General features: G+C 46.7%; 3 protein-coding genes across 9 annotated transcripts in view; 2 read left to right on the top strand and 1 right to left on the bottom strand.

Moving 5' to 3' along the window:
- Positions 1–574: 574 nt before the first annotated feature.
- On the top strand, positions 575–8674 carry trappc14 (trafficking protein particle complex subunit 14). The gene is made up of 13 exons (XM_055046887.1): positions 575–911; positions 2291–2613; positions 2978–3073; positions 3219–3348; positions 4057–4143; positions 4256–4376; positions 4451–4598; positions 4788–4870; positions 5233–5384; positions 5812–5948; positions 6605–6683; positions 7806–7920; positions 7999–8674. Exons 1-13 carry the CDS (start codon positions 722–724, stop codon positions 8153–8155), a joined length of 1818 nt encoding a protein of 605 aa, XP_054902862.1. The 5' UTR covers positions 575–721; the 3' UTR covers positions 8156–8674.
- A 478-nt stretch (positions 8675–9152) lies between these two features.
- LOC129370663 (rap1 GTPase-activating protein 2-like) overlaps positions 9153–18706 on the top strand; it is a 44443-nt gene continuing 34889 nt past the window's right edge. For 5 of the 7 annotated variants that reach the window (XM_055046785.1, XM_055046782.1, XM_055046787.1 and 2 more), the window contains exon 1: positions 9154–9436. The gene's annotated coding sequence lies outside the window, so the exon portion shown is untranslated. Of the gene's footprint in view, positions 9437–18706 lie in introns of all 7 variants that reach the window. The other 2 variants (XR_008607076.1, XR_008607077.1) reach the window with 1 other exon arrangement.
- Positions 10250–18706, bottom strand: part of zgc:152891 (uncharacterized protein LOC767741 homolog) — a 9068-nt gene continuing 611 nt past the window's right edge. Inside the window, 14 exon segments of the mRNA XM_055046790.1 lie at positions 10250–10920; positions 11082–11252; positions 11618–11718; positions 11919–12034; positions 12110–12279; positions 12871–12957; positions 13245–13448; positions 13522–13665; positions 13737–13909; positions 14596–14714; positions 14780–14869; positions 15626–15707; positions 15807–16041; positions 16163–16316. Coding sequence (XP_054902765.1) covers positions 10741–10920; positions 11082–11252; positions 11618–11718; positions 11919–12034; positions 12110–12279; positions 12871–12957; positions 13245–13448; positions 13522–13665; positions 13737–13909; positions 14596–14714; positions 14780–14869; positions 15626–15707; positions 15807–16041; positions 16163–16316 — 2026 coding nt within the window. The 3' untranslated portion in view covers positions 10250–10740.

Here is an 18706-nt window from a genome sequence, read left to right as displayed (position 1 = left end):
ATGAAGCTAAACAACTCTAATACTGAAGATCACAATTGCGCATCCCTACAACATTGTCACATATCAGCTAGTATAATCATATACTAGCTGATTGACAACTTTTAAATTTTTATTTTTATCATCCATAAATAGCAGAACAAGTCACTGTAAATGTCATTGACATTAGGCTGCAGTTTATCTTTTAAATAAACCACAATTTTATTTGACTTCTACTATTTGATTTTAAAATGAGAAGAAAAGCAGATGGATAAATTTTCTTCTATGAAATGTTGAGATTTGTGGAAAATAATATAAAAACAACAACAACATAGATTCCAACCTAATAAGAACAAAAATCTACCTAAAAAAAGTTTTTCTGGTATCTTAGCTTCATTCTGTTGTGAAAATCCAGTTCACACCAAAACAATTTTTATGTTATGTTTTACATTTTGTTAAACTTTTGTTATGCTTGTTACATCCAGAACTAGAAATCAGAAAACGTAAAAATCCATAAGGGAGAATAAAAGTTTTCTCTGATAGAGGAGAGAAAGTCCTGCTAATAAATGTAGCAGTGAAAACAGATGCAGTTCGTTGAACTCGCCACTGTGGGGAGCAGCTGAGTTTTCCATCCGCTTACTGAGCTCTTGTTTTGAAAGAACCAGGAAGTCGTCGTGTTTGATTGTTCTGGTCGGGGTCCGTTGACTCCTGGTCCTGGTCCGCTCAGCCTCCTCCGGTCGTCGCCATGGTGCAGATGATGGAGTCGCAGTGCGAGTACTTCATGTATTTCCCGGCTGTGCCCATCACGGACCTGTCGGACCCGGCCCGGTACCGCAGTCTGCCCCGCCGGAGCCACCTCTACCTGGGCGAGACGGTCCGCTTCCTGCTGGTGCTACGCTGCCGGGACGCCGCGGCGACACCGAGCGAGGCCCCCGGTAAGGCGGGGGGGAAGGGGGGACTGGCGGGGGACGGAGAGCTGGAGGACCCGGTCCGGATCCGACCCGGTTCTCCTGGGTCTCGCCGGGCCTCTGCGTCGTTCGGACGCCTCGGTGTTCCTGGTTTTGGGGTTAATGTTCAGCGCCGGACCGGGTTCTGTCCCCGGACCGAATCTCCCTGGGGCTGTTGCTGCAGAACCAGGCAGAACAACATGGAGGAAGCATCATTTCCGTGTTCGTCTGGTCATTGAAACACAAACACACCGCCGTCATCAGAGCGCTGTCATTCATCAGAACCGGAACCGGAGCCCGAACTGAGTCTGAGCCGAGCGGAGCCTGCAGCAGAGGCTCCAGAAACTACAGCCTCACTAAAAATACCAAATAATTTTAGAAACTCTGAACCAGAAAGTGAAACTAATTCATTTCAGCTGTCTGAAATGAATTACTTCTGGTGATTCTGACCCATCCAGTGTCAGGAAACGAAAATATGGCATCAGAGCCATAAACATTAGTTTTTAATTCAGTAAAGCAAAGTTCTCTCCGGGTTCTGGACTTCCTGAGACGTTGCTGGACGTCTCAGTCCTGGACTGACGTGTCTCTGTTTGTCCTGAATGCTTTCCTAACTCTACTGCTGACTAAGCTCTGTCACGGTGGTACCACGGCTGCTGGGCCGTTTTGGACCTGCTGGGCTGCAGCTGAGGTTCTCAGCCGGAGGTTCTGGAGGCTCCAGCTGCTGTTCGGGACGATCTTTCAGGATCTGCTCCTCTTGTGGCGCATGAGGGCCTTCAGATTATCTGTAGAGCTCACCTGTTTTCTTCCATTATCATTTTAAAGGGTCAGCATCATGTTTTCCAGCCACATAGGGCCCGGGTCACAGATGGGCCCCGGGTCCCACTTTCTCACAGCGATCTGAACGGGTCAGCAAAATCCGATCTGTGTAACTAAATTGACAAATTAATTAGCCAATAAATGAATTGATAAATTAAAACAAATTCAATCATTCTTGTTTGTATGATCTGCTGCATTCCTCTTCAGTCTGCTGCTTTGGTCTCAACTACATCCTTTTTTTTTTACATTTTTGTCTTCATAATTAGTATTTTTGTTGTTTCCTGTGTTCCAGAGTTAAATGCTCATTAGAAATGAAGCTTTATTGATATTTGAGAATGAGTTCTTATTCTTATGCCATTACTTGAAAATGGTCTCAAAGCAGCAATATTATCATATCGCAATAACATCTGGGATGATTTCAGGACCAGTAAAATGTGTTTCTGTGACAGGTTTCGGCTGAGTTCACCCTCTCAAAGATCAACAGTCTGATGTCTAATAACATTTAAGAACATCTGGATCGTCTGATGAAGCTCATCGTCCTCTCCCTGCAGGGGGCGCCGACGTCACAGCGGCCGGTTTCGGCACAGAATCTCCCAGCAGCCGAGCGTGGCGGGAGCTGGCCGGCTCTCTGTGCGCCGTGGCCAGCGTGAGCCCGGGGGAGAACAGCCGTCACCGTGGCAACCATCACCAGGACTACCAGAGCAGCGGCGACGAGGACGGCGAGGACGACTACATGGCGGCGGCGGAGGCGGCCATCGCAGCGCTGGGCAGCAGGGTGGACTCGCGCTGCCGCAGCTTCAGGGACTGCAAGCCGCTCCTCATCCACAACTCGTCCGGGACGGCGGCCAGGGAGTTCCGCAGGGCTCCGGTTCAGGTAGAGGAACGTTTACTATACATGTGGGGAAATCCTGATCCATCATCCGCTTCTCTATAGATTCCTTTCACACAGGGAAACCCAGTGCAGGGCATTCTGGGTAAATAAAACCAACGCTCATACTTCAGCCTCGCGCAAGCAGGAGAAATGGAGTAAAGATAAATCCTCCAACCGCTAAAGTCTGATGCCTCCATTTTAGTTTAAATTTGGTGAAAAGTCTTCAGGGGTTTTTGTGTTGTTTCCTTCAGTGGTTCTCGGTGCAGCGCCCCCACAGGCCGGGAGGGGAACATTGTTGCTCAGAGGGTTTGGTTGGTTCATGTTTTTAATGCACCGTCTTCATCGGCTCTGAACTTCTTCTCTTCAGTCTCCTCTGGATGAGCCGGTCGTTCTGACAGACGAAGTGATCTTCCCTCTCACCGTCTCTCTGGACAAACTTCCAGTCAACACCCTGAAGGTCAAGGTGAGCAGGTGGAGCTTCCTGTTCCGGCCTTTGTTTGGTTTGTTCTGTGTTTGGTGAGAAGCAGCTTTGACTCAGCAGCTGCTGGCCCTCAGTCTGTTGTACTGATGTATTCGGCCTGGGAGCTTCACGCTGCGTTCTGCTGCAGGTCATGGTGACGGTGTGGAAGAAGGAAGCAGAAAAGGTGGAGGTGCAGGAGCTGGGATACCTGAGCGTCCTGCAGCAGCGAGAACCCACACACACCTTCAGACACGACCTGAACACCTTCAAGGCTCAGGGTATGACACACACCTGTGCTCTGCTGCACCTGTCTGCACTTGTAATGCCCCCACACCCCCTCCCGCTGTGATTAAAAAAACCTGTCTGTCCTGCCTGGTGAGGAGTTCTGGGATAAAGTCTGGATCCGCTCCAGTTTCGGTTCTGATGAAAGTGTCAGCAGTTTGAAGGTTTCATGTTAACCAGCGAGAACCAGAGCCAAGAAGATCACTTCTCCCACTGTAGTTCCTACTCTCTAGTCGGTCCAAACGGTCTGAAGGTTCCAGCTTCACTTTATAGTTTCATCAGAACCGTTCCGATGACCCAGAACCACCTGCAGCCATGTAGAGACAGAAAGAGGAGTTAGTGCTGTGCACTGCTAGCTAAGTAGCTTGCTGAGCTAACCCTAAAGAACCAATCATAAACATTAGTTGTGCTAACAATAGACTGTACCAACACGGGATTTAGTAGAAGCTAACGTTGAAGCGCTAAACCAACATGGTGTTTAGTGGAAGCAGCAGCAGGATGTCGGGCTTAATGCTCAGCAGTTAGTCCATTAAGTATTTACTGTTGTGTGTTGCATAAAAATTTTCTACTGTCCTTTTTGCATGCAATGATATTTCCTGGTGCAGTACCAGCTTCAGACACAAGTGGCAGTGTTTCTAACCCAGATGAGGCGAAAGCCTGCAGAATAATGATGTGACGATGGTTCTGTTTGGTTCTGTCTGCAGTGAGCACCACGCTGACCGTCCTGCCGCCTCCCACCGTCCGCTGCAAGCAGATGACGGTTTCTGGGAAACATCTCGCCGTCCTAAAAGGTTTGACTGAATCCAAAGTATCCACACCCTGAATGGCCAAGTCCAGACCTGAATGCATCTCAGAATCTGTTCTCCATCCATCCTGACTGGTTTCTAACTGGTTTCCTCTCAGTCCTGAATGAATCTTCCCAGGAGGAGCTCAGCATCCGGGACGTCCGAATTCTGCCCAACCTGAACGCCTCGTACCTTCCCATGATGCCGGACGGCTCCGTGCTGCTGGTGGACAACGTCTGGTACGTAACGGGGTCAAGGGTCAGCAGCAGGGTCAAGGGTCAGCAGCAGCTCTGACTCTTGCCCTCTCCTGCAGCCATCAGTCCGGTGAGGTCGGCATGGCGTCTTTCTGCCGCTTGGACAGCAGGGCCTGCCGCCTTCCCAGCATGCTCGGCGCCCTGGAGGAGCACGACTTCCTGTTCCAGCTGCACCTGAACGACGTGCCGCAGGACGACTCTAACGAGGTCGGTTCGCCAGCCCAACGTTACTGATTATCAACGTCTGAGAAACACTGAGACGTTTCCTCTCATCCTGACAAAGAGTCAGACTGGAGCAAACTCTGCTGCTGATGCGGAGGCCTGTCTCCACGGCGACAGAGTCAGGCCTCCATCATCAGGATGAGCCGTTCAGTCCGGGTTCCTCTGTGTTTTCAGGGCTTTGAGGTTCCTTTGGTGGCGGTTCTGCAGTGGTCCACTCCCAAGATGCCGTTCACCAACTGCATCTACACCCACTACAGGTAAATAATTCCAGCTTAGACTTGATGAGTGATGCTTGATGTTATGACGATCTCTGGATCTCTGTTGATGAAAACAGATGGGTTTTTTGTCTTTTTATTCTGATTTACTGAGCGGTCACTTGCAGTACTGCGAATGGCCACCAGGTGACACTCTGACCCAATCAGCTTTCCAAACAGCAGAACTGAAACCTCTGAAACTCAAAAAACAATTTAATTCTATTGTTTACAGTTTTTACCTCTGCCTACTTTCTCCATCCTGTTTTTGTCTTTCTGAGTGTTTCTGGTTCTGCTGGGTTGGATTTCGGACCAGAACCAGGCCTGGTACTGGACCTGTAACTCCATTCTCCCCGCCTCTCCTCCAGGCTGCCCAGCATCCGTCTGGACCGGCCGCGGTTCGTCATGACCGCCAGCTGCCCCAGCTCCGTCAAGGTCAAAGAGCACTTCAAGGTCAAATACGTTCTGATCAACAACCTGCAGGACTTCCTGGCCGTCCGGCTCGTCTGGACCCCTGAAGGTTGGTTCGCACCGACACCGGTCTCTAACTTCCTGTAGACGTCGCTCTCTTCTTCTGTGACAGACAAACGTTTTCCTTTCTGATCCAAACAGGAAAACATCACCCGGTTTCTCCCTGCTCATCGGATCAGAAACAAGAAAAGTCATAAAATTAATTTTATCCAGAGAAAACATCTGGAAAACCCTGAAACGATTAATCAGGTTAATCGATTATTGAAATAACAATCAGCTAATTCAGTAATCGATTAATCAATAACTGGAGTTTAGAGACTCTAAAAAGCCGTTTGCTGAAAGACCAACACAGAGAAATTAATCCAAAACTGAAAAAAGATTTAAATATTAAAATAAAAACATCTTCTTTTTCGGTAAATATGTTGTTTTATCTGCTGGAGGTGGTTCTGTTGTGACCCGGTTCTGGATGTGTCCAGGTCGCGGTCGGGGCGAGGACGCAGCGCTGGCCGCCGTAGTGTGTCACACGCCGCTCAGCAACCTGGGCCATTGCCGCAGAGGAAGCACTCTGTCCTTCAGCGTGTCCTTCCAGATCCTGAAACCAGGACTGTACGAGGTGGGTGGACCGCCGCCGCTAGTGCTACCGCTGTTACTGCTGCCGCCGCTACAATCAGTTCAATCATATCACCATTGATGTTGTCCAGAGGCACTTTGCAAAACAAAAACTCTCTTCAGTTCAGTCAGACATTCATTCCACTTCATCCTCGTCATCATTCCGTTCTTTAAACTCAGTTTATTATTCAGATGGGTTCATAAAAAGTTGCCATCTAAGGAAACCCAACAGAGAATCCAGTCGTTGACCTGCAGCGTCACTCCTCCTGACCAGCAGAGGGCAACAGTGGAATCAGTCAATCAGAGGCCCAGACCGGATGTAGCTGATATGGAGAGAAAAATAACTGAGCATAAAGTAGAAATAACAGCAAAATAATGCAAAACGGAGAGTAGTAGAAGAAAGTGAGACATTATGTGCAAAACATGTGGCATTTTATCTTTTTAGTTTATGAAATCTTTATTTTTTGACCCAGAATGTCTACACTTCGTTTTATTTTAGTTCTTCAATAAAATGAAATGTTCTCTATGCAGTAATTTAACTTGTCTCCAGGTTTTCTTTCATAAAAAAACAACACTTTTTTTCTGTTAATTAAATGTTTCCAGTTTTTTCTCTATCAGCTTTATGTCGTCTGAGTTCTCTGGTGTTTCCTTCTCTTCCAGCTGAGTCAGCACATGAAGCTGAAGCTTCAGTTCACCGCTTCTGTCTCCAATCCGCCGCCTGACGCCCGGCCGCTGTCACGTAAGAACCACTTCCTCCGTCCAGCTTCTGGTTCTGGTTCTGACATGGGAGCAGGCGAATGCGGCCCAAATCTGATCTGTTCCACTAAATCTGGGAACTAAATCTGATTGTTTTCAAAAACTACGATTTGATCATCTAAACAGAACAACCAGGAAAAACAGAGAAAACTAAAAGTTAACACTTTAAATAACAGCAAATGATGCAAATTGGAGAGTAGTAGGAGAAAGAAGGGAGAAGTGGTCAGTAGGCCTGTCGCGATAAATCAATTAATCGCACGATAAGTTAAAACTATCGACCTCATTTCAATTATTTATATTGTTTCTTCCTGCCTTTTTCTCTTACTGTTGATGACACTAAATGGAAAAAAGGCTCAACTCCGGTGTTCTCCACTGACCCTTCCTTCCTTATTTCCTTAGTGTAATGCCCAGCGCGCGCTGCACAATCTGATGTCGCGGATTGTCGGCCCATTATCAGAACCTGAGAGACACATTAGCCGACAGAAAGCCTAGCTATAACGGTTTGATCGGAACTGTGTTGTGTCCAACAATGGACACAAAATAATAAGTCCAGTTCACTAATTTTAAACCAGGCATTAATCAATTCCTTACTACAATCTGCCTGCAATGCATGTGGCTAATGTCAGTCTGACTGAATGAACATCATTATAACCTAGTTACGTTAACGAAGAACAGCTGAAAAGTTACCGGGTTCACTGGTAGAAATTTCACTCCAACTCCTCCCTTAGTTATTTATATTTTCTTTGCCTGAAATGTTGGTTAAACATTCATGTTTCCACATATAATCTCCGATGTCTGCTGGACTTCGGGTTGCGCCGTGTCAGCTGTTCGGGATTCCCTCCATGTTTCCCCTCAGAAAGCAGGAGGAGAATCCGCGCTTTCTGATTGGCTACCGGTCACATTCAACAGGCTGCGTCACGCTCCCAGTCTGGGCAAATCCTTGATTTAGATCGGAGTGGCCAAACGACGATCTACCCTAACACACAACACAAGTGCCTCCGGGCCAGGCACTCAACCCAGGTTGATCTGTGACGGTGGATCTAGTGTAAAATGCTCTGAGTGTGTTATTGTTTACTAACATCATTCACCATTCTCTGGTCCCCAGGTAAAAACAGCCCGTCCAGCCCCGCTGTGCGGGACCTTCTGGACCGGCACCAGGCCAGTCTGGGCCGATCGCAGTCCTTCTCCCACCAGCAGCCGTCCCGATCGCACATCATGAGGTAAAACATGTCCAGATGTAAAATCAGGAGGATGACCTGTCTCCATGGTAATCCCTCCCGGTGTGTGTGTGTGTGCAGGACGGGCAGCGCCATGGAGCGGCGGGCCATCACGCCGCCGGTCGGTTCCCCGGTCGGCCGGCCGCTCTACCTGCCGCCGCAGGACAAGACGCTGCTGTCCGTGGATAAGATCGCCAAGCGGGAGTGCAAGGTTCTGGTGGTGGACCCGGTCAGCTAGGCCGCTCAGCTGGACCAGAACCACCAGATGTGAAGCTACTGAGGACTGGAAGCGCTGATGGTGGAAACATTCCGTCCACTCAGAGACTGATGAATATTTATTGTTTTAAAGTGTTTGCAGCATTACAGGTCCAGAACATTTCCTGAACGTTAACAGAGTATTATGGAGGTTTTGCTCAGTTTGCTGCTGATTTGGAGGGACACCCGGCAGGCAGACGGGTTCTGGAAACCGGAACCGGCCCCGTTTCCCTCGGATCAGCACCAAGCTGCAGACGTCTACCTGCTGTTTTTATTTTATTTCCCGCTCTGAACCGGAGTCGCTTCTTAAAGTGTTACCTCATTGTTTCTGGAGTATTTAAAGGTTCAGGCGGCTTCATGTGTTTACAATCAGCACTGCTGTCCTTCCTCTCCAGGTTACTGAATGTAAAGACCCGGTCCGATCCTGTCCGGTCCGGGTCGGTCCAGTCCAGACACTGAAGAGTTCCTGCTGTGATTCTACAATACAGGCTGATGTTTAAAAGTCTGCAGGTTCTGTCTCATCTTTACCAGCAGACCTATCAGCATCAGCTCAGGCAGCTGCTCTTGGGCCACCTGGTGGTCGGTGCAGGTACTGCAGCCTGACTCAACGGGTTGGAGCAGCTGAAACAAACATGGCGTCTTCATCCAGACATGATGCTGAACGGAGAAACATGCTTAACCAGCGACAGCTAGCATGCTAACTGTTAGTAATATTGGTCAGACACATTGGCCTCACCACAGAGCATTAGAGATGGCCATGTCTGTTTTTAAATTACGAGAATGAAGACAAAACATGAGAATAAAGTTGTAAAGATCAGAGGACAAAATCAAAGGATAACAATTTTTTTCTCTGAATTTTATGACTTTTTTCTGGTAACGTTCTGTCTTTATTCTGAGTGTCAAAGAGAAGGAAACCAGTTCATGTGTTGGTTTAATAACAAAAACAATCAGAACAGTCAGTAACTGCAGAGACGCTGATTGCTCCGCCCCCTACCGTTTAACATGAGAACTGCAGCACCGCGGCTCAGACTGAAGGCATGAAGTTGATTTTATACACTCAGCTTTTCTCTCGCTGCTCGTCTCGTAGCAACAGCCGCCATGTTGGATTCTGAGGAGCCGTTGATGACTAAAAGTTCCTGATGTTTTCCAAACGTCAAAAACCAACAAGATCAAGTCAAGGAGAAACTTTCCTGGTTCAGAGCAGAGGAGAGCAGAGGCTGATTCTGATTGGTTGAACACCTGACGACATCTGCAGGCCAGACAGGTGAGTAACTGCAGAGAGCAGCTGCCATGAAAACAAACGCAGATATTCTGGTTCCGAGTTCCTATCAGCAGAACCAGATTAGATCTGTTTCAGGCTCAACGTGCTGCTTATTTCTGTTGGCGAAGGACGGAAATATGTCACCATAAAACAGGAAGTTCCCCTCTGGACTGCGGGAGTTTATTTGCATGTTTCCCTTCACCGTTAGCGCCGCGTGTTTTTATCGTGTCTGTTTATTTATTGCGCTCAGCGCCGCCCGACCAATCAGAGAAAAAGAAAAACTGGAAAAATTAAATAAAAACTGTTAGGATCCAATGAGCTGAGAACGTTTTCAACCATGGATCAGTTGATTTTTCTTCTTTTCAATCATATTTAAATGTTCAATCACAAAACATAAAAACTACTTTCTAGTTGATGGTTTATTAAGGTTAAATAATCCAGACCAGCTTGAGCAGCTGAGAAAATCAATCAACCCCTAAATCCAACAACTGCTTGTTCCTCCCTGTGCATGAACTTTGACCTGCTCTGCTTCGCTGAATTGGTTCAATTCACATTGCCTCATTTTCCGGCAACTTAAGGTAATCTCAATTGAATTTAAGCCCAGACTTTGACTAGGTCACTTAAAAACTTTATTGACAATTGAAATACACTAATTGAAGGGACAGAGCGTGTCTGTTCAGGCAGCAGAGCGCCACCTTGTGGGAACGACCATCCTTCATGGAGATAATGTATTATTGGTTGAGCGCAAGCAGCTTGTGAAAACAGAACCCGGTCAGCATGAATATGAAAGCAGTTAGCTTGAAACACAGAACCAAACAGGATATGAGCAGTAAAACCTTTATCAGTCCAGCGTTTTGGTAAAGTCCTGAGTTCTCCATAGTTTGTCCACCTCACGGTCAAATCTGCTTTAAGTGACTTTTATTTATTGACATATTTGTTAAAACTGTCCACCTCTCGCACGCCCCTCTAGCTCTAACAAAGAGCCATGCTAGCTATGCTACAGCTAGCATGGCACGGTTTTCCTTTCCGCAATTTGCTTCTCCGCCACCAGCACATTTAGCAGTGCTTTAATAAGGTTGATTAACAGCACTAAGCCCCGCCCTTTTGCTTTGATTGGTTGTTTTTGGTGAATTTCCTCAGACGGCAGAAGCAGCTAAGAGAAAAGGTGGAGAATCTCGATCAGATTTAGTAAATATGAAACAATATAGTCTCTATAAAGTTACTTTTTAAAGGACAGTGAGTTATAGAAACATCAAGTTGCAGTAAAGACGGTTAATATCTGAAGACCAGGAGGCAGTCGATGGAGTTTAAATGGCGACGCTGTTATCGATGCCGGAAGGACACAGGTACGTATATGGCAGCTCCAGGTGCCTGTTGCGCTCTGTGATGTCATCAGTAATGGCCTGGAGCTCCGCCTGCACTTCCTCCAGCAGTCTGCGGTGGGCGTCGACTTTGAAGACGGCCTCCCTGTAGTGACACAGAGGAACCTGGAGAGGGAGACACAGAAACTTTACAGGAAGAAGGAGAATCGGCGGAGACGTCTTGATGGTCGTTTCCTGTTATTAACATGGAAACTGGTCGGAAAATGATCCGAAAATGAAAATGTTTGAGGTGCGATTGGTTCGTTTTCCAACAGAACGAGCCTCACAAAGTCAACGCCAGGCTGTGACAGCATGCTCAGTGTCGTTAGGATGCGGTTGGTGGAGTTGATGTCCGGGAGGGAGGACATGATGTCCTGCTCTGTGATGGCGCCTTTAGCCTGCGGGGGAGGACGCATCATAGCGGGCGGGCAGTTGGGCATCCAGAGAGCAAAGTCCAGCTGCAGAGAGACAAACCGCAGAAGGTTTACCGTCTGTTCACAGAGAAATAGTGCAGCTTTCACTTTGTTTTAGCACATTGGAGCAGCTGGTAGCAAAACGTTTCTGTTGTATTACTGACACATGGCAGGATCATCATGGTTGGATTTAGCACATTAGCTTCATTTGAATGCTGTGTTGGGATGGCTGGTTCGTATTAGCTTACGTTATGGTGCTCCACAACAGGGACTTCTGCAGAACCAGAGCTTGATTTGCCTTTTTTTAAATTTCTTTTAACAGAAATTAGTTTGTATTTTCCATAGTTTAGTTGCTGCTTTGTGTTTGTGTTCAAACCCGTCCTGAAAGTTTCTGTCTCGTGTCCACTGACCTGGGAGAAGTTGACAGCGGCGTGCAAAGCGGAACAGGAGAAGATCACCATGGTCACAAACTTGGAAAGTTCTTCTTTGGTTTGGAAACACGGAGGAAACCCTGGAGGTGACAGGAAGTAGAATAAAAAACGAGGAACTGCAGCCAGGCTTGGGAAAATGGTTCTGCTTCTCCATGAGACCCAACCATTGCTGCACTTCTGAGAAACATTAAGCTTTAGATTCAGCATGGTCACTCTCCTCTGTCCAGATGTTCTCTAACCATAACTGGACCTCTGCAGTGACCGGATGCTGGGAACCAACCTGCGTTCTGTGAGAATCCGTGTGTGTTGATGTCGGTGATCCAGTTCTGGAGTTCGGAGTCATTCTGGACGTCTTTGTCTCCTATGTAGTACAGCTGGACCCAGCCGAGGACAAACCTGCCGGGCACACAGACCTGAGCCGTCCTTCAGGCGTTCACCACCGCACCACCAGGCAGGGGTGCGCTCGATTACCTGTACAGCGCGTCCCAGATCCTCTGGGCGTCCTGAGCGTAGAAGCTGTGAGGCAGTTTGTCTACGCCGCGGTCCACCAGGTCGTCAGGAACGCACATGGACCGATAGTGGATGGTGGCCGAAGCTCTGCGGAGGATGTCTGGAATGGTCTTCAGGCCAGAACCCACCGCCTGCAGAACCAGAACCAGGCCATTACAGCCCTGAGGGAACAGATCGTTCTGCCCCAATTCCTACACTTTTCTAAAATTAAGGAGGTTCTAATTAAAAAAAGGAACATATTCATTAAAAGGTATTCTAAATCTTAAATTTAAAACGGTGTTGATTTTAGTAAAGCGTCACAGTCAAAAATTAACAGCAATAATTTGGGTTTTTTATTCATAAGAGCAAAAAAAACAATTTTCAATCAGCATGTTATTAATTTGTAAATGCCAATTTCAAAGTAAATATGTAATTAACAAGCTAAATTCATAAACAAACTAAATATTTAGATCCAGTTTAAGCAATTAGCTCCAATTTAAATATTTAGCTTCAACCAAATATTTAGTTTTCTAACAAAATGTTTAGTTTTAAATTGGGACATTTGTGAATGAATAAATAACATATGACCCCGCATTTTCTCTCTTTTGACAGGCTAAATAAAACAAATTATTGACTCTAACTTTACAAACTGCATCCCATAATAACAGTTATTCAGGACATTTAACAACTCAGTGCTGTGGCTGCCCCCAGACAGAGTGGCGCCCTGGGCAGTGAGCTAATACCTGGTCAAAGGGGCCGTTAGCGGCCAGCAGCGACCCTCGCGCCCGCATGTTGATCTGCAGAGACGTCCTGATGTGAGGCATCAGCAGCTGGAGAAACCAGAATAATTACAAGAGGATGAGATTTTAAAAAACTGAATAATTAGATTTTATGGTTTCCATGGTTTGGCTAATCTAGACATGAACCCTGAAGGATAACATGAGAACAGAGCCTCTGAAGTTCAGACAGGATTTATGAGTTCAGCTCTTCTGCAACCAGATGATGCTGCGCCATGTTCTGAAAACTGTTAGATTTAACAAACATATCAGGTCTTCCAGCCATTTAACACAGACTAAAGAGTAGCTCTACTCTTCCAGGCGTGGCGGCTGGTCTTCACCTGGTGCAGAGGGTGATGCTCTGGAAGCTGCCGCAGCGTGGCGATGCAGCACAGCTCCGCCATCATATGGGTCCGCATGTAATGGGAGACCAGCTGGTGACCCTGGAAGTCGGCACTGTGGACCCAGATCTTAGCCAGCAGCCAATCACAGGTGGGGTCAGAGGGCAGAAAGACCGGGTTCTGCGGGCCGGGCGTCTGCTGGAGCTTTAGGGTTACAGGAAGGGTGTCACTCTGGGTCAGCAGCAGGGTTTTCCACCTGGGCTGGGTGTGAGCTCACCTGGATGGCGATGGGGACCACCTGTCCCTGCTGGTTCAGGTGGAGGAGACACAGCGGGGCGGACAGGTACGTCTGCTTTCCATTGATCTGGTTGGCTTCAAGCCCGTCCAGAAGCTTGTAGTCCAGCAGGTAAATGTTCCCTCTCTAACCGGGAAGCATCGAGTTTCTGACATAGAATACAACCGCAGCCACAAATCACAGAACTGCAAAGTTACCTGGAGCTCTTCTTCGAGGGAGGAGTCTGCAGGTAGGAAGGGGCGGAGCATGTCAGAGGTGACGGCCAGGTTCGGAGGGATGAGGTGCGTCCGACTCAGGAGCAAAGGGTTGCAGCCGTTCAGACACTGATAGCCAAAATACCACTCCTCCATCCAGTGAGCCTTCACAAACTCTGGACAGACAAAAGACAGCTGAGCAGGAGGACATCCAGAGACGAGGAGCAGATAAACACCAAGCACCTCCATTAGCAGCACAGCTAACAAGTTCGCCGTCTTCACGGACTCACATGAACCTGATGGAAATCCTGATCTTAACTTACAGTTTACTATAATGTTGGTCCACTGTTAGCAGCCAGAGCTCCTGCTTGTCTAGAACGAGTCTTCCACAAGGAGTCCTTTTCCTTCTTCAGGTTCGTCAGGGAGGTCAGACACTGATGTAGGACAATGAATCCTGGCTCACAGTCATAAGTTTGAGGTCAGGCCAGTGAAGTACACCAAACTCCTTCCTCCGTGTCTTTGTCAACCTGGCTTTGTTGACTGGAGTTCAGCCATGTTGGAACAGAAAGCGTTTGTCCCGGAACCATTCCACTTACAGTGGTAGCATAAAATTCTCCCAAATATCTTTGTCCTTTCTTTGGATCATTAAGGACGGATCATCTGATGCTTTGAACATCATGTCAGGTTTGGTCACAGACTCTAACCATAAAGTTTTCTAAACAATGTTATAGAGCGAACCAGAAGGTCACATGCCAATAATGTGTTAGCCACTATCCAGTTACAAAACAAGTACAAATATTAGTTTAATCAGCGTTGTGTGACAGGTCGGTGACTAAGTGAGCTGGGCGGTTCTGGTTCTTACTGGCGATGTTGTTCTGATGTCCACTGAAGGCAAAGGCGGTCTCCAGCTCAGAGAAGCTGCTCCAGGATTCGGTCCGGCCGGCGAAGCCTTTCAGGTAGTGCAAGTCGATGGATGGACTGCTGCACAGGAACAGGAAGTAGATCAGGGACGTCCGTTGCTGACTCAGACTATATCTGGGTCTTACCTGATGTGTGTGTAGCTCAGGTTCGGCCCGAGATCGGACAGACTCTTGAGATCGAGGCACTGAGGAGCGCCTTCGACAAACACACCCCACCTGTTAACAGGGGAGAGTTCAGGTCAGATCAGGTATAAACCCAGTTCTAGAGCAAACCCTGGTCTAGGATGGAGATCATCATCAGAGTTTGATACCTTCAAGTCTTCTCAGGAACATTAATTCACGTCTTTTTGGTCTATGTTCAGTTACACAGAACTGAAGAGCGAGTTCCTTGTTGTACTTTGAGGAACTGTTCTGCTTCAGGTACTTGATTTTTGTTCTGTTCTCTGAAGCCAGTTCCTAGTCAGTCGGGAGCTTTGACTGTTTAGAAATGACTCAACACTTGAGGTGAAATAATGTTTGAAACTTTTGATTCTGATCTCAACCAGTCGCTTAAGTTTGGCTATGACATCTGTAATGCACCATCTTGATTGATGAAGGCTGCCAGAGATTTCCTGCACTGTAAACGACTATTCTCAACTACAAAGAGCCGAGCCAACCAACTTCTTTTCCAACAATAAAATGTCTAAAACATTCTTCCTGTTCTAATTTTGGAAGCATGAGCAACACAGACTGAATAGGTTTGTTCCCTTCCATTGGCATTGGCAGACTACAGTTTGGTCAGATACAACGTCTTCATTCACGTATCTGAACGAAGATATGTGAATGATGACCAATTGGCCTGGTTTAAATTCATCTTTAAAAAATCAAACTGAATGGGACAAATCCCAGGTAGCACACTGAAGGCAGGTGAGAATCAAGCTTCATAGAAAGGCAATGGCCTGGACAGTTTTTCCGGAGCCTGATGCGTTGCACCTGATGTGCTGCTGCTGCCGCTGCAGCTGGCCGAGTCGCTGTTGCTTCACTCGCTCTTCAGTTTCCTCCGCCAGCAAACACACTGGAGCAATGACAGGAAAAGCAGGGACACAGTCAGATGGATTTGAAGTGGTTGTAAGAAGCTGAAGCTTGGTTCTGAAGGGACCAAAAATAATCTCACGCTTTCCACTGCGCAGCTCCACGTCGCCATCTGCTGTCCGCAGCCACTTGTCGCACAAGAACACCTTTGTTTCTGAACCGTCGGGCCTTGGTTCCTGACCTTTAACCCGTTGGCGGAGCTCTACTCTGTTGCAGTGCCAGTCCACATTGGGGAATCCAGTCCGCACCTCCAGCTGGAGTCGGACCAGAACCACCCGACCCAGTGGGCCATTGGGCCGGACCTGGACCAGGCATGTCTAGGAGAACGGACACCATTAGGAAAAACCTTAACAGCTTTGCAAAAATTCAGCCTCAAAAAGAATAGATATTAGCGGAGCATCACTTCACCCCATCAGAACGATTACTGATGAAACTCACAGATCCAGGCAGCAGATGATGGTCGTCATTCACTGTGATGGGCGGAGTCTCACCTTGCGACCCAATCAAACTGAGACGCAGACGGTTGAAGGTCCCACAGGTGGAACCAGGTGAGGTGTGAACCATCACTTCAAACTCCTGACAGGAATCCATCCTGCAGGACAAAGTGGTGACAGAGTTACTGACGCTAAAAAAAAACCTTCATAAGGTTTGCTGGCGGTTTAAGGATCAGCTGCAGTAAATCAATGAGGTAAACATGAATATCATCGGCATAGAGTTTGATATCCCAAAACTATGTGAGAAGGTCAACACTGAGGAGGATCTTCATTTAAGTACAAATGACAGAAGGTAAAAACATCAACACATTTTCTCCATTTTAACCATACTTGCATTAAATATTAACCACTAATATTTACTGACTGCTGTCAGTGGAAACAGTTATGAGTTTCACCACTGAGGCGGTTCATCAGCTTTGTGTTTAAGTTCTGACATAATATTAGAAACTTTACTAAAGGAATGTGCATACTTTTTTTTATACTTTTAAACTGGCAAATATTTCACAATATTCAGTTTTTGTTATTTATTCATTCATAAATTAGATTTCGTCAAAAGTTTTATTGTCTGCATAATATTCAAAGGCAACTGTTCTACATTTTAGATATCATTTGTAATAAATTTTTAATTAATGAAATGTATTTGTCATGGATAGTGGGGTCTTTGAAGGCACAAACTGTCTCGGCTCCCCGGTTCTGCCTCCTTTTCTGTCCCATTTTAACCGGGACGTTTTGTACCGTTGCTTTAAGATCCTTCCAGGACACATTGAATCCTGCTGGTTTAGAGCTGGAGGAGGCTTCATTTCTCTGCCTAGTGACTGAATAAAATGTTAATAAGGTGAAGCGCTGTTTGAAGTCAGGAGTGGAAAGGGGAAGTAGTTAATCTAGGCTCTGCTCAGTGAATGTTGTTTAAAGATCTATTTTATGCTTCCTTTAACACAAGTTATGATCGGTTTATGCAAAACTTATTACATTATTTGTGCAAAAGCACCCTCAGATAATGAGATTGTACTTTCTCAGCTCCTTTCAGGTTGAGCTATTTCAAAATGTTTTACTATTATGCAAATAAGCTGCTGCTGGCCACACCCCTAACTCTATTTACACTTTATGAACGTGAAAATGGCTGTAAACAGACGTGGAATGGTGCAGTGATTCATATTTGATCCTGAGCAACCATGTAAAAAGCAGCGAGTGGTTTCTGAACTTGTCTTCTCCAGCAGCCATTGTAATGCGCATACAGCAGCAAAACCAGCAGAACAAACAAACTCATATGCTTGAGTTGCTTAGTAACAGGGCACTGCCCGGAAATAGTAATGCCACGATTAGGAGGTTTTTGAAACATTTCGTTTTCCAGACACCAAAACACACCAACTCATTGCCAGAAAACAATAATAAGTACATCCCAAAGTTGTTTTATTCGGTCAAGTTCTTCACTCAACCAAGTCTTCAGAGGCCTTGCTCTGTGTATCGGTATATCATGTTGCAACAGGAAGTGGCCCTTCATCCACAAAGTTGGGGCAATGAAATTGTCCAAATATCTTGGTCTACTGCAGCAGTAGGAGCTTCTTTCAATGGAACCATTCTTCCAAATCTTGAGTAACAGCACAATAATAAAGTCTTTCTATCCATCCATCTGTCCATTCATCTATCCATCTCCGGGGTCTGGTCCCAATCTCCAGCATTCAATGGGTAAGAGACGAGGGCACACCCTACACAGGTTGCCAGTCCATCACAGAACATTCCTCCTGATGTTTTGATTTGTGATGCTTACCTTCTGTAACATGCCTGATTTTAATTGATGTTAGAATAACATGCCTTGTCTGAACTGCTGTCATTTGAATCAAGTGCGATTAAAGCGGAGAAACATCTGACCCATGCAGGGCAGTGTGTCTTAGGGAAACACTGCTTCACTCTGTTGCATCGGCTGCTTTGCATCACACATGACGACTGAGCTACGCCCAACTCTAGTCCTCCAGAGCTAATTCTGCAGCCTCGAGAAGCATTCCTGCTCCCTCCAACACACCAGAGTTCCCTCATCAGCATCATGCAGCTCTGCAAAGATGCAGAGCTGCATGATGCTGATGCAGAGCTGGGTTTGCATCTTGTTGTGACACCATGGAGGAGTTCTCAGACCTCCTGAGAGGATCCATTCCTCCAGACCAGAGGGCATTCCTTCTCCAACACTTGGACCAAATGAATGGTTCATTAGCAGAGCAGAGTTCCTTTGACGGAGGCGCATTGGAGCAGGGATGCATGTTAAAGTTGCAGGGTGGTAGCTCTCCTGCCTCAGACGATTCCATCTGCAGGATTACCTGCTGGATTTTAGACCCTCCAACATCTAGCTTCCTGTCCTTTAATGCCCTGAAATGGTGCTTGTTGTTTTTCTGCCTCTGGATCTCACAGGGCTTTTGCGCCTTTCATAAGCCTTCTTTTGTTTTGCCTCACTGATATTTGAATTGGAAATGAGGAACAGTTAATGCAGGTGTTCAGC

Source organism: Poeciliopsis prolifica, unplaced genomic scaffold, assembly GCF_027474105.1.
Source record: "Poeciliopsis prolifica strain line A6 unplaced genomic scaffold, Auburn_PproV2 SCAFFOLD024, whole genome shotgun sequence".
Classification (NCBI taxonomy): domain Eukaryota; kingdom Metazoa; phylum Chordata; class Actinopteri; order Cyprinodontiformes; family Poeciliidae; genus Poeciliopsis; species Poeciliopsis prolifica.
Note: the sequence above shows the minus strand (reverse complement) of the source record. Positions and strands in the feature narration are given on the sequence as shown.

Bases quoted from the DNA above. Each gene is read 5' to 3' on its own strand.
- trappc14 (XM_055046887.1), top strand. From the start codon at position 722: ATGGTGCAGATGATGGAGTCGCAGTGCGAGTACTTCATGTATTTCCCG. The intron at 5,385-5,811 runs GTTGGTTCGCAC...GGATGTGTCCAG, and splicing joins GCTCGTCTGGACCCCTGAAG to GTCGCGGTCGGGGCGAGGAC. The intron at 7,921-7,998 runs GTAAAACATGTC...GTGTGTGTGCAG, and splicing joins TCCCGATCGCACATCATGAG to GACGGGCAGCGCCATGGAGC.